The sequence below is a fragment of the Rattus norvegicus genome, chromosome 2 (genome assembly GCF_036323735.1).
Source record: "Rattus norvegicus strain BN/NHsdMcwi chromosome 2, GRCr8, whole genome shotgun sequence".
Classification (NCBI taxonomy): Eukaryota; Metazoa; Chordata; class Mammalia; order Rodentia; family Muridae; genus Rattus; species Rattus norvegicus.
In genome coordinates this window covers 31,217,602-31,242,220 of record NC_086020.1, presented here as the reverse complement: position 1 = coordinate 31,242,220, position 24,619 = coordinate 31,217,602, and the positions used below count along the sequence as shown (strand labels likewise).

At 44.6% G+C, this 24,619-nt stretch overlaps 1 protein-coding gene across 4 annotated transcripts in view; it reads left to right on the top strand.

Annotated features, from left to right (window-relative positions):
- The window catches only part of Arhgef28 (Rho guanine nucleotide exchange factor 28), a 296,466-nt gene that overhangs the window by 52,537 nt on the left and 219,310 nt on the right, over positions 1-24,619 (top strand). For all 4 annotated transcript variants that reach the window (XR_010063623.1, XR_010063622.1, XM_039102531.2 and 1 more), the window contains exon 2: positions 7,643-7,686. Coding sequence is in view for 2 of the 4 variants with exons in the window: in XM_039102531.2 (XP_038958459.1) it covers positions 7,643-7,686 (44 nt within the window). In the remaining 2 variants the exon portion in view is untranslated. The remainder of the gene's footprint in view (positions 1-7,642; positions 7,687-24,619) is intronic.

Genomic DNA, 24,619 nt, shown 5'->3' with positions numbered 1-24,619 from the left:
AACAAACTGACAGAAAAGCTAGGAAATGCTCTTCTTGGGATATTTTTAAAGTGTAGATTAAAATCTATTTTTCTAAAAAATGTACAAGGTACAGATGTGAGAGTGACCATGAATGCAGGCACAGAACCTCATGAAACCTCCAGGCTGTGTACACATGCAGATTCTTGAGATCATAATTATGTCATCTCCCCCTTTTCTTTCCTCCACCACAACCTTCCCATATGCCTTTTGCTCTCTTTCAAATTCATGGCATCTTTTAAAAAATTATCATTATTAATTGTTGTTATGCATGTGCATGCATGAGTGTGTGTGTGTGTATGTGTGTGTGTGAGGGAGGGAGGGAGGGAGGGAGGGAGGGAGAGAGAGAGAGAGAGAGAGAGAGAGAGAGAGAGAGAGAGTGTGTATTATTCCTAAGTACAATGTACTCAGTCTGTATAATGTTACTTGTATATGTTTTCAGGGCTGACGGTTTTAAATAACCAGTTGGTGTGCTCTTCCCTGGGGAAGACTGTCTTCCCCATTATCAGCATCTCCAACTTTCCCATAGTTCTTTGTGTAGGGTTGAGGCCTGTCGATCTTTTCTCATCCACTTTTGGGTGTCTATTGCTGTTGTCCCTGTTCAGCTCGTGCTCAGGTAGTCACGTTGGTAAGACGCTATGGGGGTCACTTCTAATATTACTAGGAGACGCAGTCTCTCAGCAAACTCCCTGGTCCCCTGGCTTTTGTAGCCCTTCTTCCCCCGTTTTGCAATGTTCCCCGAGCCTCAGGTGCAGGAGTCGCTTCGTGGATGTATCCATTGGGACTGGGGCCTACAGCTCTGCATTTCGATTGGTTATGGCTTTCCGTAGTGGTCCCTGTCTGCTGCAAAGAGAACTTTCCTTGATGAGGAGGGGTGAGTGCTACGCTTATCTGTGTATATCGGGAAACATATTCAGACTGTAGTTAGGGGTTGTGCTGGTTTAGTAAGGTGGTGGTTGTAGGCTCTCCTCCAAGATTCCTAACTTCCCAGTAACCTCTAGGCTCACTGCGTCATGCTAGTGACATAGGTGGCATAGCTAGGTAGAACTGTTGGTCCTCCTTCCTCCTTTGGCGCTTACACGGTGCCTTCTGACTTCATGAAAGTTAGTCCTCAGAGGGGAGGCATTCAGGGCAGTTCCTGCTCAAGGGCCTCTGAGCCCTGTGACTGAAGCATGTGGCGTCTTTAGCAATAGGAGCTTACCTTCCGCCTCTGAGGGAACCAAGGGCAGCAGCAACAGGCTGTGTGTTTCGGGAGTCTTTCAGACCACCCTGGCTGATACCTAAAAGGAGGGCTTTGCGTGTGTGCTGTGTGCCGTGGGGCTTCCCACTGCACAGAGCGGGAGGAGAGAAAGGCGAGTCGGGTGGCATCAAATAAACGAATGCTAAACAACAGCGGCACCGTAAAGAATTAGTACTGAATAGCTGTGGTGGTGTGGGAGGCAGAGGTGGGCCCTTCAATGTCTTTGACTTTTGAAAGGAGGACTGCCCAGGCGAGAAAGTTTTATTTAAACTTTCTATGTAAACAGATACACAAAGTTATGTGTATAATAGGCATTCTTTAGGCAAATGGCTAATAGTATGATTCCTTATGGCTTTTCAGACATTATTATTATTATTGTTGTTGTTGTTATTTTATTGTTTGTATTTATCTCTTTCTCTATTCCCCAATTAGAGTCCCCCATCCCCTGCTTTCCCATTTCCCTGATTGGATAGCCTGTGCCCTGCGATTCCCCATATCCCTACCTTGGGAAATGTCCCTTTTTTACTCTCCTGGTTTCTGGCAGTTGCTCCAGGCTGTGTACTCCCATTTGAAGATTTGGAGCTAGGAGCCTCTGATCAGAGAGGACATGCCACATTCATCTTTCTGGTCTGGGCCATCATGCGTAACATGATTTTTCCTAGTTCTATCCAGGTCTAGACCCTGCAGGAGGAGGTGGCCCAGACACTCCCTTTTCAAACCATCTTCCCATGACAGACTCTGTCTGCAGCCTTGGACCACATTTCCTTTGCTCACTAATTAAAGTGCTGCTTCTTTCTGCAAAGGGCAGGTCGTTTAAGACCCCCCACCCCAACAAAAGCCTCTAACAAAACCAGGTACTTCCCACCTCAGAAGTCCCAGAAAGCATAGAATACTCTTGTATTAATAGCGAAAAATTAGTAGTACTACTTAAGTTCGACAACTTCAAAAAGCACTCTTCTTGCCACAATATAGAGCCTGTGTCCCTTTGTGTGGTAAAGGCGTTTATGACTGCTTCCTGCCCCATTACAGAGGTTGTAAAGATCTGAGCACATTGAAATACTTCGGGCGAAACAAACCCTTCTGACTGGCTGAAGTTCCATAGACCTCTGCGTACGCTTGGCTCCAAGTCCTTCATGGTCAATGCGTCTTAGGTGTGGTGCTTTGAAAACGTTATCAGGGGCTGCGAAGATGGCGCCTTTGGTAAGGACAGTAGCTATGCAAGCATTAGGACCTGGGTAGGAATCCTTAGCACCCATATGAAAAGCTAGGCACGGTTGCCTGTACCTTTAGTTCCGGCACTGGAAGTTGACGACAGACAGATCCAGGAGTTTTCTGGCCAGCCAGTCTAGCCAAAGAGACGAACTTCTAAGAAGTGTGGTCTTTGTCGTAAAGGAGTAAGGTTGAGAGTGATAGAGGAGGGTACCCGAGGTCCCCAGCTGTTCTCTAAGCGTGTGCACATACATGTGCATGTGTGTCTACCTCCCTAGAACCAAAACAACAAATAACAAACTGCTTTGCCAGAGCCACAGTTTTTATGTTTTTTCCTAAAGGAAGTAATTTGCACTTCAGAACATACCTCCTATGGTTCTTTTGGTATATATGTATTTTTTTAAATTTATTTATTTCATGTACATGAGTACACTGTCACTGACTTCAGACACACCAGAAGAGGGCATTGGATCCCATTACAGATGGTTGTGAGCCACCATGTGGTTGCGGGGAATTGAACTCAGGACCTCTGGAAGAGCAGTCAGGGCTGTTAACTGCTGAGCCATCTCTCCAGCCTCATATATATGTATTTTAAACATATTTAAAAATTTATTCTGTAAGAGGCACAGAGGTCCCCGTGCTCACAGACAGGTACTAGGAGAATCAGGAATGATAGTCAGGGTTGCCTCTTCAAAGAAGAGGTGTACAACCAGCTTTCCAACCAGGAGGCTGAGAGCAGAGGTGGTGACCTTCTTGCCCAAGACCCTTACCAGCAGCTTGTTTTTCTTAGTCCATTTACAGAACCCATCTTTAGGGAAGATGTCACATGTACTTCCCAAAGAGTTTTGACGTAGCCATGTCTTAAGCTTTACCGAGAACACGGCATTAATTAATTATCGTCAGGAAGCATTTCTCGCCAAATTGGGCTGCACTTAAATAGTGCCTAAGATAAAGTATTTGGGGCTCAGACACTCGAAGGTTGATCCAACACCAGCTACTGAGTCCTGCTGAACATGAAGAACCACCTACCTTTTTATCCCTTCTCTCGAACTGACATTCTGCTGGGCATAATGGTTGCAGAGACACCCCCCAGTGTCCTTGGACAATTTCACATACATGTTCAATATATCTTGATCATAACCACACCTACCTCTTTGCATTCCCCTTGGGCCACTTATTTTCAGAATATTTTATTAACAGACAAACTCCAGTCAGACACTGTGCTGTATGCCTGGAATCAAAGCTCTTAGGAGGCAGTGTCAAGAGTATTAACTCAGGGCCAGCCAGAGCTTATAACTAAGACTCTTGTCTCCCAACACCCAGGACCGGGAGCATAGTTCAGTGCCAGAGTGCTTTCATACAATTCCCAGAACCTTGAGTTAGAAACAAACAACCAAAGGAAAACTCTAGCAAATATAAGGTGGGTTATGGAAAGCTAGTTTTTTTTAAAAAATATTTCTTTTACTTTTTGAGATTATAATAAAATTGTGTCATTTCCCCATTCCTCTTACTCCCTCCTAAACCCTCCCATCACCCCTCCTTGCTCTCAGATTTATGGCCTCATTAAATGTATAATATACATTAATACAACCTGCTCAGTATGTTCCTGTGTATTGCTTGGTTTTTGAGACAGGGTTTCTCTTTTTGGTCCTGGTTATTCAAGAACTCATTATGTAGACCAGGCTGGCCTAGAACTCACAGACATTCTCTTACCTGTGCCTCCAGACTGCTGGGATTAAAGGTGTATGCCCCCAATCCTGGCTTGTATTATGCTTCTTGTATGTATATTTTCAGGGCCGAATATTTGATATTACATAACCGGTTGGTATGCTTCTCCCTGGGAAAGCCTATTTCTCCTGCCCACAGCATTCTATAAGCATTTAGTTGCTTATAGTTCTTTGTGTGTGTGTGTGTGGGGGAGCACCCATATTTTCATCTAAGTATGCAGTAAAACTTTCACCCCCTTTTATTTATTTGATATATAGGTCGGAAATAGTTTTCATCATGAAGAAATGTGTTTTAGTTTTTTTTCTTTTATTTTGTCTGCTACTTAAACCACCGCCTTGCTATGGTAATGAATTTCTTTTATGTTTAATAGAAATCTTGGTTTACCCTTACTTTGGCATGGGATTACATAGGGCCCGACTGGCAGGATGGAGAACTTCTGCAGTCCTGGTGCACAGCAGACAGGATGAGAGTCAGGGTCGGTGTTAGTGCACATGCATTCAGCTTTCAAAGTTGAATTCTTGATAGTTTAGAGTTTGGCCAGGCAGTGGTGGCACATGCCTTTGAACCCAGCCATTGGGAGGCAGAGCTAGGTAAAGCTCTTGAGTTAGAAGCCAGCTTAGCCTACAGAGCAAGTTCCAGCACAGACAGACAGAGCTACACAGAGAAACTCTGTTTAGAACCCGACCCCCAACCCGCCAAAAACAAAAAAAAAAAAAAAAGGAGGTCAGAGGTTAGAGGTTGGAGGTGGAAGGTCAGAGGTCAGAGGTTCTCCAATTGTCAGGGCTCTTGGGTTGCACATTATTTCACTATTTTTATTTTCTAATAGGAACTGACAAAGAGTTCTATTAGGAATTCACATTAAGACCATTCTGTCATATTCTTGTTAGCGTTATCATTCATGGGAAGCCACTGATTTAACTTGTGAGGTTAGTTCTGCTAGAAATAGATTATTATCCAGGAGCTCACTCCAGTGGGCTTGCAGGAGCCTGCACGGGGGGGGCGGGAGGAGAGTCTGCTGTATTGAGAATAAGGGTTGAGAAGCACCCTACTGTCATGTCCTTGGCTCACCCTGCCCCCACCTCCAACTATTATAGCCATCTTTCAAGACGACTCAGATGACCAGTGACAGAGAGGTTTCTGTGCTAGAACGTGAATAAAGTATGAGGACACTTAATTTAGGGGGTTTTAGATAAAAAATAAATAAAAATAGAACTCTCCATACTCTTCCTTGCCAAGTGTGTCCTCTGGGAATTCGTACTCTGAATGTCCACTGTACCACCTAGCTGTACAGTGGGGCTGTAACCCAAAGCCCAGGGCCGGTGAACAGAGTGGAGAGTTGGCAATGGAGAGCCCTGTGCTTTCGGGTAGGGGGAGGACAGTGATGAGGCTCCTTGTCTGTCACACTCAGAATTTCCATGTGCCCCACTTCTGTACTTTGTCCAACTTTTAGCTGTTGTGTTCAGCCGAAGTGCATGGGAGCTGGACCACCTCCCACTTGGAGGCACTGTTATGCACAGCAGATGGTCAATGAATGGTGGTGGCACTTTGACTTTTTTTTTTTTTTAAGATTTATTTATTTATTATATATAAGTACACTGTAGCTGTCTTCAGATACACCAGAAGAGGGCATCGGATCTCTTTACAGATGGTTGTGAGCCACCATGTGGTTGCTGGGAATTGAACTCATGACCTCTGGAAGAGCAGTCGGGTGCTCTTAACCACTGAGCCATCTCTCCAGCCCAAGCACTTTGACTTTTAATCAGAAAACCAGCTTCTAGGTGCTATTTATTCTTAATTATGATTCCCTATCAAACATAGAAACCACTGTGCGTGCATGCATGTGTGTGTGTGTGTGTGTGTGTGTGTGTGTGTGTGCATGTATGTGTGTGTGTGCACAGCATGGGGGTGTTAAGTACATTATTATTCTCCATTACCACGATCCACTATAGAACAGTTTTCATCGTGCAAAACCTGAAGCTCGTCGTCTATTAAAGTCCATTAAACAGAATGGTCTCCCTTCCCTGCTCTTGGAAACCACCTTTGACACTTGCTACCCCATGTTATCGGACCCACAGTGCATCGTTCTTTCTGTCTGGCTCATTTCACTGAGGACGTGCTGCTGGGATTCCTCCAGGCTGGGGCTTGCGTTCCTTCCCTTTCCAGGTAGAATGGCATTCCCTTGTACGTGCATTCCACACTTCACTTGTCCACCTGTCTGTCCATAGCTACCTCTGTGTTCTACTTTTAAAGAGAGATGCACAGGCAGGCAGAGGGAAGTTTATGCAGCTGCCAGAGATGTGGTTAGCGTGCGGGTGGGCTGGGTGTCCACTGTGATCATGTGGTTGGAATCTTCGACCTCTGTGTCTGAGGGGTCTTTTACCCTCCGTGTTATCTGGGCAAGGTAGTCATTGATCTTGTAGCAGCCTGTCAGTCAGTGATGAGTTGTAGCCAGTCTTCCTAATGCTCATGTCCACCTTCTGTGGCTTTTCTGGAGTGTCTGAAGCAATAGTATTTCACTATGTATGGAAACGGATCTGAAAGGTTAGAGGTGTGAATGTGTATGTCCTATATATGTCATCATGCATACATGATTTGAATATCTCTAGCTCCTTTTTATCTTGCCTCGGGGTCATGCTGTATGTAATTTATTGTGCCTTTGGTTAAAAAAAAATATGAGATGTATCATTTGGACTGTTTCGAGCGTGCGATCCAGCTGCGTTAAGCGCACTTGCACTGTGCACTGTTACCTGGTCTGTCCTCAGGACTGTGCTTTTATCTCCCTAAATAAAAGTTGTGCACCTCCTGAGCGGTAATCCTGGACTTTGTTTCCTCTGTTCTGCTCTCTGCCTCTATGAATTTAACTCTTTAGGTGCCTCATGTGAGTAGAAGGATGACAGTAATTCCTTTTGTGATTCCCTTAGTCTACTTAGCGTAAAGTCTGCCCGTCTCATCCTTGTTGTAGTGTGTGGAAGAATACATACTCGGTTGTCTGTGCCAACTGTGTTTTGGTTGTCATGGACAGGTACATTGGGTGTTGTTTGCTTCCCCACTTGTCTGTTTGAATATAGGACTGCGGTGTCCAACTGAGTCCATTTTCCTTTTGGGTATATGTTAGAGATTGAATTACTGAATCATGTGTTTAATTTTTTGAAGGGCTCCCATCCTGTTTTCTTGGGGAGAATAATTTTGTATAAGATGGTGTCCCTTTTCTATAGTCCTTTTAAAAAGGGGTGTTGAGAATGGACTGCAGATCTTGGTGTAGTAGGCTAGGCAAGCACCCCACTACTGAACTTCACCCTACCCCCGCTTAGTTCTTTGTATCTCCATAGCTTTCTTAGCTTTTGTGCCCCTTCCTCTCTAATGCTGACAATGAATTGTGGGCCACGGAGGGCTCTGAGGGCTGGCGACAGGCTCCCTACCCTAACGTTCATGTTCTTACCATTACAGATGCAGGAACCATGGAGCTGAGCTGCAGTGAAGTGCCTCTTTACGTAAGTCCCTGAGCACTGGGCTTTAGGTCCGAGTGGTCCTTCTCTAACTTGAAACCTAGTGAGTGCAGTGGGGAAGAACATTTTACTTACTAAGGAGTGGCGGCCTTTTAAAAACACTTGGAGCACTGCTAAGTGGTTTTGTATAGCTTTCTAAAATGGTCTGACTCCCTTTTCTGAAATATAGGCTTTAATTATTTCATTATTACTTCTTTTTTTTTTCTTTTTTTCAGAGCTGGGGACCGAACCCAGGGCCTGGCGCTTGCTAGGCAAGTGCTCTACCACTGAGCTAAATCCCCAACCCCTTATTATTACTTCTTAAAAGCTTTGTGATTTCCAAATTCACTTGGGTGACTTTCTTGAGTCGTTTTTGGACATTTTATTTTGTGGTAATTTTCTGATAATAGTAAAAAGTGATTTTCAGTGTGTGATTTTTGGAAGTATTTCTTTGTTTTTTTTTTTTTTTTTTTTGTTTCGTTTTGAGGTATGCCTTGCTGATGATGGTGTTAGCTTTTCTCATAAGACAGGAATTTAGAGAACAAGGGTAAGGTATCTGTGGAGATGGCACACACACAGGGACACAGTTTTCTGCGTACCTCTGGGTTGTTCCTGAGAGCAGTTACATGCAGTCTGAACCAGTTGTCTCCTCCCTCACAAAATGCCTCAGCGCTTCCTCTCCACATCCTTCCTAGGACACGAACCTGGGCAGAGGGTACAGATGTGAGTGTGGGTGAAACCGGGGTAAGAGCAGAATATTAGGAGCCAGAGCAAACTTAGTCAGAAACCCCAATTAATAAACCGATGAATGTATTTATCTACTACCTACAGATCACTACTCAGCGAGGACACCCTCCCCTTCCTCTCATTGCTCACCCATTCCTGCACCACTGTATTCCCCCCAAAGAGACAAAATAATAAGATCTCCAAATAATAAAAAAAGCTGCCTACTGAGTCACTCTAGGGTCTGCAGTTTTCTCTCCAGATTATGAAAACATCCCCTGGGCCCTAGCATAATTAAGGATTAAAAAAGAATGGTCCCAAGACTAAACTGTGAAAGATTCCCCAGCCTCATTGCTGTTGCACAACTGGCTTCTCCCTCTCTCTTGCACTGATTACACTCTGCCTCCCCCCCAAAAACAGACAAACCCTCAAAATGAATTATGTTATAAAAAACACAGAATCTCGTACTTGTCGTCCTCCTGCTGTAGCTGTTTGAACGCAGACATACCGGGCAGGACAGAGTAGAAGAGCTAATACACTTGACTGAAGGACAAGTTTTTCTTTTTTTAATTATTAATTAATTAATTAGTTTGTTTACATCTGAAAGGCTGCTGTTGTTCCCCCTTCCAGTTCCTCACAGAGTCCCTACCCCTTCCCTTCTCCTCTGAGAGGATGGGCCCCCTTGGGTATCTCCCCCCAACCCCTCAGCACATCAAGTCTCTGCCAGATTAGGTGAATCCTCTCCCACTGAGACCAGACAAGGCAGCCATGAAGAGTGAGGTGCATGTCTGCTACATATGTGCCAGGGCCTCGTTTTCGCCCCTGTATGCTCTTCGCTCGGTGGTTCAGACTCTGAGAGTTCCCAGGGGTCTAGGTTTGTTGACTCTGTTGGTCTTCTTGTGGGGTTCCCATCTTCTTAAGGGCCTTTCATTCTCCTCCAGCTCCTCCATAAGTGTCCCTGACCTCCTTTTATTTCTTTTTTATAAAAAGATTTATTGATTTTATGTGTTTTATATAAGTACACATTGTAGTTGTCTTCAGACACACCAGAAGAGGGCATCAGATCCCATTACAGATGGTTGCGAGCCACCATGTGGTTGCTGGGAATTGAACTCAGGACCTCTGGAAGAGCAGCCAGTGCTCTTAACCACCGAGCCACCTCTCCAGCCCCTCCTTTTCTTTCTGAAACTATATCCTGGCTCACCTTGAGCTGACAGATTCTGTCCCTGCATATCTGTGTTCTTGGTCACAGTGGTTCATATTGCTGTCATATTGTTGTACGAGATAATTGATTTCACAATGAGCTGGCATAAAAAGCTGTTGTGTGAAGACAAAGACATGATTCATGATAAAAAAAATCTGTGTAAATATTAATTTTAGAAGAAGTTGATGACTGTAGTTCTCTATAAGGAAATATGGCACTTGTAGTGGAATTAAAAATGCATATTAAACATAGTATCCTCGATCAGATGAAATGCATTATGTGTATTTAACATGGCTGACTCTTCATAGCTCTACACTACGTATCTATGCTGTGTCCTGCCCTTCTTACTTAATAATCTATGTCAATCAAAATCACTGCAGACTGACGTAAGCCAGTCTGGCTAAGCCAGTCGTCCCCAGGCAGTAAGAAGCCAGTAGCATATGTTACAGTGGAAGTCACTCTTAAACCAAGTCCCACCAAATGGGCAAAATGCATGTGGCACCGACACAGAACAGGGGCTGCACTTTGTTCCTGTATTCTTGGGGGAGTGGCTCTTCCCTGGTCTCCTATCACCCGATGTCTGTAAATACAGCTCTCCCTGGTGATTCAAGGAAAAACTATCTGATTTGAGCACACACAGAGCCTTTCCCTGCCATCATTCCCTGCAGAATAAAGCACAGCCACTATTTCCACAGCATTCGTGTTACATTGGGTATCACACATGATCTAGAGATGATTGGATGTATCTGGGAGGATGTGTGAGGCTATACCCAGATGCTCAAATGCTTTACCATTTTATATAAAGCCCTTGAGCATCTGCAGGGGGTCTTGGACTCAGGGCATCACTGATATCAAGGGGTGAATGCTTTTATGTCCTTTTGTCCTACTTCGCAGCATTTTGGTAGATGGTCTGTCTGTCTGTCTATCTATCTATCTATCTATCTATCTATCTATCTATCTATCTATCTGTCTGTCTGTCTATCTATCTAGTGTTGTATTTTGTACATACATTGTATAAATTAAAACTAGAGTGAGCCAATCAAATCGGAAGCCCCGTGTTTAATCTCATCATGAGTTCTCGGCCCCATTGACAGTTTGATGTGTGTTCTTCCAGAGGTCTGTCTGTGTCTGTGTTGGATTTTATCACGAGTCCTCTTAGCATTGGTTTCTGCGCTATAATGTTGGCCCAGTTGACTGTGAGGAATCATATCTCTTAATTTTGATACTTTTTATGTAGTTTTGACAATCTTGGTTGTTTTAATTAAGATATCCTCCCCCCATCACAAATTGTGAAGACTTAAAACAGATCAGGATGTTTTCTAAAATTATATGACAATTACACACACACACACACACACACACACACACATACACACAAAACCTGTGAAATGGGCATTAGTATTTTAAAAACAAACTTTAAAATTTTAGCGATTGCAACAGACATTTAAAAAAATTAATTTATGCAACTTGCCTCAGGGAAAGTTAGACGATCTGTCTAATTTAATAATTCCGGAAGGCAAAACATTGGCAGAAATGATTCCCTGACCTCTAGTCACAGCTCAGAAATGAGCACCACAGTCAGGTGGTCCTTACAAGTAATTTCTTGGTTCCTTTGCTGGGTGCTGACTTGAGTGAGTTCCTGTGACATTCTTATAGTTAAAGTATCCTCCATCCCTGTGTTTCTATTTTGGCATCACTATGGATAACTCTAAAAATGGTAGAGAAATGTCTTTATGAATACAGATTATCCGTGGATATAAATAGATGCTTTTAAATTCCCCATTATTTTGTTTGGATCCATGAAGAAAACTTTCAGTTTTAGCCTCCTAAAAATGTTCTTCTGTTATTCTTCTCTTCTCTCCCTCTTTGCTTCACAAAAGAGTATCCAGGGGCTGGATTGTGTGGTCTTTTGTGTAGATAGGCGCTGAATTCTGGAAACAGGTTTCCCACTTAATTATGTTTTTGTTGTGTCTAGTTTCTCTTTTTTTCCCCTTGCTTGCCAGCAGTTCTAGCTTGTATTATTTTTAGTTTCTTTGTAGCATTTTTTATGCTAGCCACCTTCTGCCCACAGACCCACTGAGGTAATCTTTTGTGTTTTCCTTTAAGTACAAAGAAAGGATACCCCATGTTTCCTTACTCCACTAGGAATCTATTTCAGAAGGAAATGGATGCTGCCTTTCTGTTTGCTCATCTTTAGGAAGGTGATTTTGCCCCAGTCTTAGGGATGTCCGGATATTCATGACCTTAGCTGCAGACTCGCTCTAGTCTTTGAATTCGGCAAAGCAACAAAGCGCTGTGTTCCATTGAGTGTCTTATTATGAGAAAAGAGAAACAGCCCATGGCCAGGTTGGAGGAGTAAACACATGGTCAGATGGGCAGCCAGGGGAGGCATCTCCCATGGCGATGTGTGCACTGTTGGGATGCAGGCCCTGCAGATCCACTTTTCAGTCTCAAAGAGGCTTCCTGTTTCCCCAGCTTCCCGCTTCTGTGAGTAAAGGGCCCTGGAGCAGCAAGTCTGCAAAGCTGGGCTCTTTGTCCTCAGTCTGGACCGAGGTCCGGGCTTTGGTTCTCCTCCCCTCTCCAGTGGTTCTTGCCGTGTACTTCAAGCTAGGAGAGCAGTAAAGGTGAGCTCAGGGACGTGTAAGCCTGGAGCGGTGTAAATCAGAAGCAGGGCAGCCAATCTATGATGTTTATTTTCTGGCTTAAGACTCGGTAACTCTAAAATATAATCTCAGTACTGTTCCTTCACTGCCTCAGTGAAGATGGTGTGCGTGTGTCTCTGCTGTGTGTGCTGCCTTACCTTCTATTATCTGTCTAGAGTGGCTCTCAGGGCTGTTTGGTAGTTCTGTCGTTACAGTAGGAGACTAGTAGGAGGAGAATGGGGGGAATGAGAGGGAAATGGAGACTGGATATGATGTAGATGCATTCCACACATGTATGAAAAAAATACATATGTTGATCAGAGACCACTTTACTTCTAGATTCTGAGAAAATAAGTCTTGTTATTGTGCTGTAGCACGTAATTATGTAGGCATGGAACTGAGTTGCAAATGAGGGGTCATACATAGTTCACATTTCCTAGATATACCTAATGTCTAGAATTTTAGCCTTGATAAATTGTGATAATAATGAAATTGGGTTTTATTGCCTTATTTTCATTTCTCAAAGTGGCATGATAAAATTTTTTTACCTTAAGTTTATAAGAACAAAAGACTTCATTTCTGTCTTTTCTCTAATTCTGGCCGATCCATAGAGAACTTCGCGGCATCTGCAGAGGTGCGCCTGTGTCTTTGCTTGTGGAGTCTTGTCGGCTGGGTCTCTTTCTGACGTGTGGCACGACTGATGAGCTTGCAGTCAGCTTGGGAGGGTAGGACCATTTCTCTCTAGGGCAACATGCTGTGCAGCTGGGCGGCTGGCCCATGACACTCGCTCAGTGGTTCATCGTCAGTTCAATCTAAGTTAACCTTCTATTCCTGTTGCATTATTATGTTTATATCAGAGTGTTATTTGGAGTCTCTATCCTGCTGAGGGATGCTGGGTGTTCTGGGCTCATTGAATGCCTTAAATGAAGTTGTAATCTAGTGTTTATAGACCCTATCCACACCTGAGGTAGCTAAGCTAAATCTTCCTCCGTCCATCTTTCCAACAGTCTGGATCTTTAGCTTACGTTGATCTCTGGCTGAGTGTACTCTCTAGGCTTTAGCCCTCTGTTAGAGGTCTGAGGACAGGTCCCAGGCTGTATGGTTGGGCTGTGAGTCCCAGGGCCATTTCCTAGCTCTGGAAAGAAGCTTCCTATTGGGGCCGTCAGTCAGTGACTCGCTGGCTTTGTTCTGGCATCACCAGGCAGACATCTCCTTCCGGACTCCCACAGAGGCCCACCAACTCCTGGTTCCTGCTGAAGGAAATCCTGTCCTGAGGCCTGCCCTTTCTCTGTCTGTAGTTCTGCATCCCCCATGACTGGCCTCTCCTGTCCCTTAATAACCCCCGACTCCTGACTGGCCTTGTTGGCCACATCATCTGGGAATCTTTGAAAGGTCACCAGTCATCCTCTGTTTGCTGATGACGAGGTTAAAAGCTCCAACATGGAGTGACTGGCTTCGCCATGTCGACCCTACTGCCTTGAAACTGTGACTGCATTTGCAAACTCTGTGCTAATATATATGCAATTATATTATAATGTATAATATACTATACAAAATAATATATAAACATGACATTTCTAACTAATACTTTTAATGTATAATTTAAATTTAGTTTAATAAATATAAAATATTATATGAACGTGTTATATAAAAAATATGTATAACATAAAATATTCTATAATATATAAATATATTTATATTAATATATCTATAATATACAGACATATTATAATAAATAACATATAATATATAATATTGTGTATTATATTATATATAAATATATATGTATATGTATTTTTCCATAATATAGATTTGCTTAGTTAGTGGCAGATTATTCAGTGAGTTTGGGGTTTTCCCACCTTAAGTCAATGACAAATGACAGTGACTGTCCCAGTGATTGCTCAGTCACCAGAACTCCATTTTCTCAGGCACTCAAGAGTACTGATTGGGCCGTTCTTGCCCTGCTGTCTTCCTCGAACTTCCTAGTATTAAAGTGATGGTATTTCCTGGTCCTTAACATGTCTCACTTTTCTCTTCTTTTTGTCCTCAAGGATAGTGCTGTGTCTCTTGCCTAGACAGATTAATGGAGCTCTACAACAGACTCTAGCAAAAGGCTTGACCTACAAACCCAATAGAACTCCTCCGTTAGCTTCATCTCTACCCAAATTCCAAAGTACGCCCGGCTTCTGAGCACAGTGACGCTTCTAGGCGCCCCTCTACATCCTCACTGGCTTCTGGGGAATACCTGAGGGTGAAGAACATGGTGTCAGAGTGTTGGGCCTATGGTGTCTTTTCAAATGCGTGCGGCTGTTTCTGGCTTAGAGAATGGAACCAGAAGGGGCTCCTCTTGGAGTCAACCTCTGGGCCACACCCTTGCTTTGTGCAAGTTCTCAGCGAATGTGTGAATACTGTCTGTGTCCTCACTTAGACAGGGCAGGTTTGAGTGTCTTCCTATCAGTTGAGCATCGCTCCGGTGTTTAAGCTGGGCTTGCTCAAGTTGGCCTTCTTCAAGGAACTCTGACTTAAGGCTGAGTTAGATTGACATTTTCCCACTCCTTCTTCTCGGGCTGCTTTTAAATTCCTTTTTCTTAAATCTGTTTTCCTTTTCACCTGCTTCCTTTCAGAAGAGTCAAGTTCCAAAGTGATGATATTGTAGCCACACAGCAAAGGAGACCATGGGTGACTATTTCAGTTTGCCTGGCCAGCAGCCATTTTGCCAATCCCTGCAGTGCCTGAAGAGGAGTTTCTGACTTCAGTGAGCTTTCAGGTCTTTAAGTACCAAGTGTACGTCACCTTGTTTTTCCATGTCGGTGACCCTCTCACAATTCTGGGTGACGTGCACCTTGGCATTTTAAATAATTTGAAGTAATTGACTCAGTTTTTACTTCATTTAAACACTTTTCCATGTGTGCACATTTGTGTATGGACGTATGAGGTGGGGGACACATGCTACATGTACACATGGAAGTCAGAGGATAACTCGCAGGAGTCGGCTACCTCCTACCATGTGGCTTTCCCAGTTGGGACTCAGACCATCAGGCTGGTACCCGACGGACCATCTTCCTGGCGTAGCAATTTGAATTTTAAATGTAAGTTGCCATCTGAGGAGACATTTCATGCCTGATCGTTTAAGTCACAATGGCGAGAACCTTAGTAGAAAAACCGAGATGTGATCTGGCTGAAGTGTCTCACTTAGATGTTTTGGGAAGCCAGTTCTTCTGGAAGGCTTACTCTCTCCCACCCCAGGGTGAGCATGGTGTAGAGAAGTTGTCTTAGCTCATCTTCCTCTTCATAACTTGGTACAGTCTGGCTATGAGCCTTTTGTTTTGATTGAAGCCCATCTTAGAAAGGTCATACATTATTCTCCTTTAAGGTGTATTTCCCCTCCCTCCCCTTTAAGTCTTCATTCAGCTCCATGTACTTTAGAGAACGAGAAAAGAAAGAGGCCCGGGATCTGGCCATCCTCTGGTTTGCTTAGGAACAGGAGACAAAAGTGAGAATCCCAGCTAGTGATACCCATGAAAGCAGCAGAGAGTGAGTGCTGTGCTGGAGAATGGTGTATGTCTCTGTGTGTGTGTAAGTGCCTGTGCACATACATGTGTTACTAGATAGAGTGAGCCTCTGGGTTCGCTATAGGGGAACCGGAAGACAAAGGTCCCGGGAGAGGTCATGAACTTCCGGTGTTAGAGGAGCAGCAAAAGATTAGTGTGGGCAGTGCTTCGTGAAGGAGAAGGCAGGAGATAGGTTTGAGGTGGGCGGGGCCAGGTCAAGATTAGCTGGAGTTATGGGGTAATACAGAAAGCGTGGGTACAGGCTCCACAGAGGGTTTGTGTGATCTGATTTGTGACGAAAGTGCTCCATTTGGGGTCCCTGACCTCCTGCTTCTCCTACGCCAGTATCCCAGAGCCGTGTGCGGGCTATGCTTCCTGCTCTGGCTGCATGGATTTCTCCAGAGTCCTCCCTCTCCTCCTTCTAGTCAGCTCAACATTCTATTATGACTCCTCCTTGAGTACACCCACATGTGGCCTTCCTGCCCTGCCCTCTGCACAGGCCGCCTCTTCTTTTCTGGAGTCTGTTTGCTATTATCCCTCGGCTATCCAGCCTTCCTTTAAAACACAGATGGTGATTGCTTTTTCAAGTTTCTCCGTAAAGTAGCCCCCTTTCCAGCTTCCGGAATTTTGTTGCCAAGCACCAGTCTCCCAAGCGTCACGTGAAAACCATCTTTTTCTGAGTCTTCCTAGATCTTCACAGTTGGCACAGCCATGGCACTCCCGGGTATTGGGGCTGCCCCTTTCTGTCCTTAGCAATGACCGTAATCCACTTTTGGACTGTTGCTTCAGCCCCTGCAGACTTCCCATTTGCTTTGATTTTACCAGGCCTCCATTCTTCCCCTGGGTCCTGTTGCTGCCACATTCTCTCCTGTTCTGATTAGACACGCCCCCTCCCTGCCCACCGGAGGCTGTCTTCTGATTAGACACGCCCCCTCCCTGCCTACCGGAGGCTGTCTTCTGATTAGACACGCCCCCTCCCTGCCTACCGGAGGCTGTCTTCTGATTAGACACGCCCCCTCCCTGCCTACAGGAGGCTGTCTTCACTCAGCCTCCATTCTCTTATTTCTTCGGCTTTACCCAACCCCCTCCGTTCCACTTCACCATTTCCTACGGTATTCCGTGCACTGTGGATTGTTGATGGAAGGGAAGCAAACTGCCCTCTGACTTTCTAGGAGGCCATTTGAGGGATGGCTGTGTCTCTTGCTGGGAGGGTCCAGTTGGCACAGCAGCTGCGGATAATTCGAGGTGGCTCTTGATCATCCAGTTGGGACGGCAGAAAGCCCACACACTAGAAGTCCTAGCCATACTCTGTTTTCTCTTTCTCTCAAATGCCAGGTTTCATTCTATCCCTGGACCTTGGCGCGGCTGCTTCCTTTCTGGGCTCCTGCTTCCTCTCTCTGCTTTTGTGTAACTTAAGTTTATCCCATGCAGGCTTCAGCTAAAGGGCCATACCTTCAGTGAAGTCCCGTACACATACTTTAGGCTTTACATTTCGAAGGAGTTTACCCTTGCTATCAATCAGTTCATTTAATTTCTCACTCATTGAATGTAAAAGCATCCAGAACATCAGAAGTTAAAATGATTTTGTACACAGATTTCCCACTACGGGGTCATTGCTCAGCACTTAAGTAACACATGGTTCCAATTTAAACCCATCCCACGTGTAGTGACTGAAGATCATCCTGGGGGCGGAGTACACTTTACATTTTTCAATAATAATTAATTAATATTATTTGTGTGTGCTTGTGCCACAGCATATGAGTAGAGATCAGAGGAAATCTTGCTGGAGTCTCTTCCTCTCAGTTCTATGTGGATTCTGGGAATTGAGTTCACCTTTCGATAACATCCTCATCCATTGTGTTGGCTCTAGGGCACTCCTTTATTGTGCTGCTTTGTCATTCTCTCCTTGGGTTTCCCCAGTAGGTATGTGACCGCCACTGCTTGGGACAACAGACAGTCATTGTGTTGATTTATTTACTTTTGTGTTCTAGGTACACAGCGAGACTTGGGAGAGTCAGTCAAGAGGGGCCTGAATCATCTTGGGAGAAACATGTCCCAGAGTTTTGAGATATTACTCAATTTCTGGGCACTGTGTGTGTATAAATTTTGTGGTGTAGACAGAACCTTGTTGGGGGCTAGAATTCAAAGGAGAGGATGTCCGTTAAGTGGCAGCTCTTGAGGAACTCCCCTTCTCCAACAGATTCTTACAGAATCCTCAGACTCAAGGAGCAGTCCTCATGAGCCACGTCATGTGCACTTGAAGAAAAGGTTTTTCAAAATGTGTGTGTGTGTGCATGTGTGTGCCTGTGCATGCACGTGTGTGTGTGTGTGTGTGTGTGTGTGTGTGTGTATGACATGTATGTGGGTACCTGCAGAGTTCAGAAGAGGGTGTCAGATCCCCTGGGGCTGGAGTTTCAGACAGGTCTTCTGGAAGAGCAGAGGCATTAACCTTCCTCTAGCCCACATGAACACTTTACACAAAGGCAGCTCTTAGCATTCTTCAGTGATGTTTCCCAATATTCATGGCTATTTTGATCTACAACTCTGCAAACACTTGAGCCACTATCTTGCCAGTTTAGGGCATTGCATGGTGTCTCACAATGTCTTCTCATTAGCTGGTTCCCTAGAACCTCACATAACTGATAGTTGTCAGAGATGCTGGGTGTCTAGTCATGACATTGGTGCTTCCGTTAATTGGCTGCATAGACTTATGTGCTGGGTAGTGAATTACAGGTGGGGAAAGATGATGAGGCCCAAGTTTGTGTTTCTTGAAGGGCTGCCTTTTAGAAAAGGAGAACAAACTTATAAATACAAAACTAGATTAAAAAAATGAGCGTTTATAATGAGAACTTAGAAATTATAAAAGCTGGTAAATTCCATAGGTTAAAAATTCCTAATTCAATTGCTTCTTGTCTAGGTCTTGACATGCCCTCAGACATTCCAGGGCCACTCGGCAGGAAGAGGAGTGTCTCAGGGGAAGCGCATGGAGAGAAAGCAAACACTGCTAATTGCAGTTGAAATGTCGACTCCCACTCTGTCCCCGCCACCCTTACTATCTCAGAGAGTAATTTTTATTTATTTTTCTCTGCAATGTAATTCACATTAAACACTCTGAACATGTTGTCTTCGGCTGGCATTCTGTGACTACTTCAGCCTTGTGCAGGTCAATCTTGATTGAAGTTGTTTCTAGTTATAGATATATTGCTCAGGGTTCCTTCCAGGGTATAGAGGATACCTTATGAACCAGAGCCCCAAGGTTTCATTCTTGTGGTTGGTGTCTGCCTCTTGGGGACTCTAGCTTTACAGACAAAGGGAAGATGGGATGCCTTGCCCTTGAGACTTCACAATCAGGGAATCCATTACTGAGAGTGTTAGTCATGATCCTGTGACTCAGGGCTGGGCAGTTCACACCAACCTTTCTTCAGGCAGTGCTTCTCAGGAGAGCTTGTATAGGGCTGGCTTTAGCGCTATGAGTGCAGTTAACCAGTGAACATTAGGAAAAGTTTCCAAAGAGATGATGAGGCCAAGGGATGGAGCATGTGTTAACTGCGCCAGAGGGCTGGAGGGGAGCAAGGATCAAAGGCTGAAACAAGCTATTGCACCTTTGGGTGTCACAGGGTGAAGTGACCTTGGAGCAGGTTGTCTACCACTGCAAATGATACCTCCCATACCACATTCTGTGATGTTCCATGGATTCTTCAAATTCTTGACTTAATTTTGCAAACTTTATTCTTTTTTAAGTGTAGAGGATAAGGACAGTAGCTGGTGGAGATATGGGTGTGTGTGTGTGTGTGTGTGTGTGTGTGTGTGTGTGTGTGTGTGCAGAATTGGCAGCCACAGTTTCTTTTCCAGAGGTAAGGGTAGGGGTGGAGGGAGAGGGAGAAGGAAAGAGAGAGAACAGGAGAGGGAGGGAAGAGGGACAGGGAGAAGAAGGAAAAGGAATGGGAGAGAGGGAATAGGAGGAGTCGGAGGGCATTTAAGAATGACATTTTTGGGGCAGGGTGGGAGTCAGGGAGGGAGAGGGATTCAGGACCAGCTGCATGTAGAAACCAGTCAAAGATTGAAGTTTTCTCCTCCAAGACACCAAAGACTCCCATGTCAGTGTGGGATCGGAAGGGATAGGATTGTGGGAGCAGCCCATGGAGGACCCAGTCTCTGTGGGTGACCTGGGTGTGGAAAATGCAGAGCCGAGGGTGAGGTGATGGCAGGGGCTTTGAAACAGAGTCCATCGGAGTGTCCAACACAGTCACTTATCATTTAGGATCCATCTGCTCTTACTGAAAACAAATTTCTAGGATTGGGAAGCACGACTTCTTGTATTCTCCTGAGAACAAATACAGAAAGGCCGCAGGGGATAGACTGAGGTATTACTGAAGAATTCATATTCAGCAGAGATTTTGAAGAGATGATATAATAAAGCTTATATAGATTTTAAATATACTTGAATATTCATAGGTTAGTTAAGGGAATGTGTATCAAGGAGAATCCATTAACTTTTATCACTTCTACTCACTATAAGATAGTGTGTGGAAAGGATGATACATGCTTTGGTAAGTGACGGAAAATGTTTTGCATAAATTGGAGTAAACTCACCCAAGGATGGGTAAGATTAATGCCAGTTGGGTGACCTTTTGGTGGGAAGTTTAAAACCTTGTTTGATGTCGAGAAGTAGTCTCTTTCTACCTTGACTTGTGACTTCATGGCTCTTGGCCTCCTTGTACGAAATCTTCATAAGATAATCAAAGTGTCTGAGAGGAGCGACTTATGCTTAGGATCACTGTGTATCAGGAAAGCATTGTGGGATAGAACCCAGTAGTGAACAGGTGTGATAATATACAAAGCTGTGTGCTTGACTTCAGGCTTGTAGGCAGGTTGATTTCTACCCAGAGCACCCTATGTCTTTATATCGAATTGTTAAAGCTGTTTGAACATAGATGGAAAATAGTTAAACACACTCTATTGTAGAAGATATGGTATCAAAAACCCCTCCCTAGAGAGGAGGGGAAACCTTGGGGTGGCAGATAAAACTAGTACTCATGGGTAAGAGTGAGCTGGCAGGTGGTCAGTGAGGCTCCATGTTTCCAGTGGAGGTTGAAGTGAGAGGAACTGGGAAATAGCCACTGAATTACACGTAGTCCCGTGTTAATGGGAGGCCACTGGGTTACATGCGGTTCTGTGTTAATGAATGAGAGGCCACTGGATAACATGCAGTCCTGTGTCAATGAATGGGAAGCCATTGGATTACATGCAGTCCTGTGTTAATGAATGGGAAGTCACTGGATTACATGCCATCCTGTGTCAACGAATGGGAGGCTTAGGAGAAAAACCCTGGAGTCCTTAAAGGTTGGAGTGACAGAAGACTATGTGTTAGTCTTCTGTGGGAAGCAGACACAGCTCCCAAGCCCTGGAGCCTCCAGCCCTAGGAGTCCCAGCACGAAGGGGAGGTGAGGGAAGGTTACAAGAAGGGATACTGGTCATCGGCCACCTTCAAGTCACCAGAGAGGGAAGGTTATGTACACAGCTTCTTTTCTTAATGATATTTAGTTCAGGAATTCCAAAGTCTTTAGTATTTTATCCTTTACCAGAAATCAGCTGGCCAGTCTCTCTCCCTCTCTCCCCCTCTTTCTGTGAGATGATTACTGACCGCTTCTAGATAGAGTATATTACACTCTCACTCTCTTCAATTCCCATTAGCTTACTTTCTACAAGAAACAAAACCATGCTATGATGTGAGTGTGTGGAGAACGCCACTCAAGAAGGACAGTTTTGGTGAGGCTCCTTGATTGAGGAAGTCTGTGCTACTACTAGAATGTCCCTATGCTGTTCTTATGGTGGTAAAGGCTTGGAGGAACCTCTCATTGACCTGTGGATCTTCTGGAACTACCTAAAGGATGGCTAAAATTAAACACCTATATTATATACAGGTGTATATTATAAAATATACATTATATATATACATACATACATATATTTTGTGTGTGTGTGTGTATGTGCGCGTGTGTGCATGTGCGTGCGTGCATGCATGTTTGTGCTTTCATGTATGTGCCATGGTGCATTGGAGGCCAGATAACAACTTGTAGGAGTTAAATCTCTGCTTCTACCATGTGGGTCCCAGGGATTGAACCCAGGTTGTCAGGCTTGGCAACAAGCTCCTTTACCTGCTGAGCTATTTTGATGGCCCAAATGAAGGGCTTTTTTAAAAAAAATTTTTTTTTATTAACTTGAGTATTTCTTATTTACATTTCGAGTGTTATTCCCTTGCCCGGTTTCCGGGCCAACATCCCCCAACCCCTCCCCCTCCCTTTCTTTATGGGTGTTCCCCTCCCCACCCTCCCCCCATTGCTGCCCTCCCCCCAACAGTCTAGTTCACTGGGGGTTCAGTCTTAGCAGGACCAAGGGCTTCCCCTTCCACTGGTGCTCTTACTAGGATATTCAATGCTACCTATGAGGTCAGAGCCCAGGGCCAGTCCATGTATAGTCTTTGGGTAGTGACTTAGTCCCTGGAAGCTCTGGTTGGTTGGCATTGTTGTTCATATGGGGTCTCGAGCCCCTTCAAGCTCTTCCAGTTCTTTCTCTGATTCCCAAATGAAGGGCTTTTTTTTTTTTAGAAAACTTAAAGATTTATTTATTTATTATCTATAAGTACACTGTAGCTGTCTTCAGACACACCAGAAGAGGGTACCAGATCTCATTACAGATGGTTGTGAGCCACCATGTGGTTGCTGGGATTTGAACTCAGGACCTCTGGAAGAGCAGTCGGAGCTCTTAACCACTGAGCCACCTATCCAGCCCATGAAGGGCCTTTAAAAATGAATAAAACACTGGCTGTGAACAGAGCACGGCAACTCTGACAAGGTCAAAGCATGTCATAGTGTGGTAGCAAATTTCAAATCTGGAGAGCCAGCCGGCCACCACGCAGGCTTACTAAGGAGAACAGCACCTTGAAGAATTTCTGACATCTGTGTGTGGTGGCTCATAGATATAACCCCAGCTAGTGAAATATGGGGCTAGGGGAACTGTCCTTGGGGTCCCTAAAGGTCCATGTTCCACCTCCCATCCGTCTATTAATCTCTTTGGTTGGGAGTTTGTGATTAGCCAGCGCTTCCGGGAGCAGCGCAGAGCCATCTAGTGTGAACTTCGGCTGTAGCCTACTCTCCAGGAAGGTGTCTGCACTCTTGCTTGTTAGTATTTCATGGAGGCAAGAGGAGACAGGAAGTGGTTCATGCACAATTTGAGGAGGGTCTGCAGGACATTTTTATGGATGAGCTGGAGGATTTAAAATGCAAGGATCTGAAGTACTTTAGGCATTTTAGCACTAGGGTGTTTGTGGTCCGAGATCTCTTTCCAAAAGCTCTCAGTCCCACGGATTACTTTGTAAATTGCTTTGTAAGCAATGGGAGCCAGACTCCCACTGATTACAGGATGAAAATCAGTATGTTGAAGGGACGGGATGCCAGCTCCCAGGGCACACTTTATAACAACAAGATACAAAAAACTGCCAAGTGTCCATCAACAGATAACTGGATTTTAAAAATGTTGAATAGAAAACTGTTCTGCCTTAAAATCAACCAACAACCAAGCAACCCAGAGAAAAACCCTGGGCGTGTGTCATTTGCAACATTTGAACCCAGAGGTCACTGTGCTTAGTGACATGAGCCAGTCAGAGACAAATGTTATAGGGCTTCACTGCCAGGTGATATCTCAAGGTCAGACTAGCAGAGCTAGAAAGTCAGAAGTTTGTTACTAGAGGCTAAGGAGTGAGTGGGCAGGAAAGAGGGGAGCTTGATTAGTGACCAGTCTCAGTTAGGCAGCAGGAATGGCTCCTGGTAACATAGAGTGTATATTTCAGAATTGCTTCGAGAGGAGCCCAATTGCTCTCAACCACACAGAAATGATACGGGCTTGAGGAGAAGGCTATGATACATAGCCTGAGCTAATCATTTTATAAAGTTGAGAAGTGTCAGCTTGACACATGCGCCGTGCAACACATGCAGCTCAATTCCTTAGCATGCAATAAAATACTGAAAAAACAGAAAAAATGGAAAAGCAGGTGGAGGATACGCTGACGGGCAGGAGCCACCCTCGGTTACTGACTCAGACTTTAAAAAACTGCCTGAAGAGCCCCGTCCACTGAGTTAGTCTCTCCTCCCTTTGCCATGACCCAGGCATCTCCCCTTAACCAAGCACTGCTCTTGTTTCCCTCATGCTCTGCTCTTTCTCTTTTTCTTTCTTTCTGTTTTGTTTTTTAAATGTGACATTTGATGGGAGTATTAAGCAGGTCATGGTTCACATTGAGCTGTCAGCAAATGCTGTCAACTCCATTGGTTATAAGTATTGCAATTAGAATCTGCCTTGAGTGTGTGGTGTGTGTGTGGTGTGTGGTGTGTGGTGTGGTGTGTGTGTGTGTGTGTGTGTGTGTGTGTGGTATGTGTGTGTGTGTGAGTGTGGTGTGGTGTATGTGGTGTGTGTGTGTGTGTGTGTGTGGTATGTGTGTGGTGTGTGTGGTGTGTGTGGTGTGTGTGTGGTATGTGTGGTGTGTGGTGTGTGTGTGGTGTGGTATGTGTGGTGTGTGGTGTGTGTGTGGTGTGGTGTGTGTGTGTGTGTGTGTGTGTAAGTATGTCTTGTATGTACAGGTGTGGAAGCTCAAGGTTAACCTTGAGTATTACTTCTTAGGGATCATTCACCTTAGTTTTGAGACCAGGGGCTCACCGACAAAGCTGGCCTGCCTGGCCAGCCACTGAGCTCCAGGCTCCTGCTGTTTCTACCTCTATGTGAGCACTTACATGCATAACCATCACACTGGGTCCTGGACGGTAGAA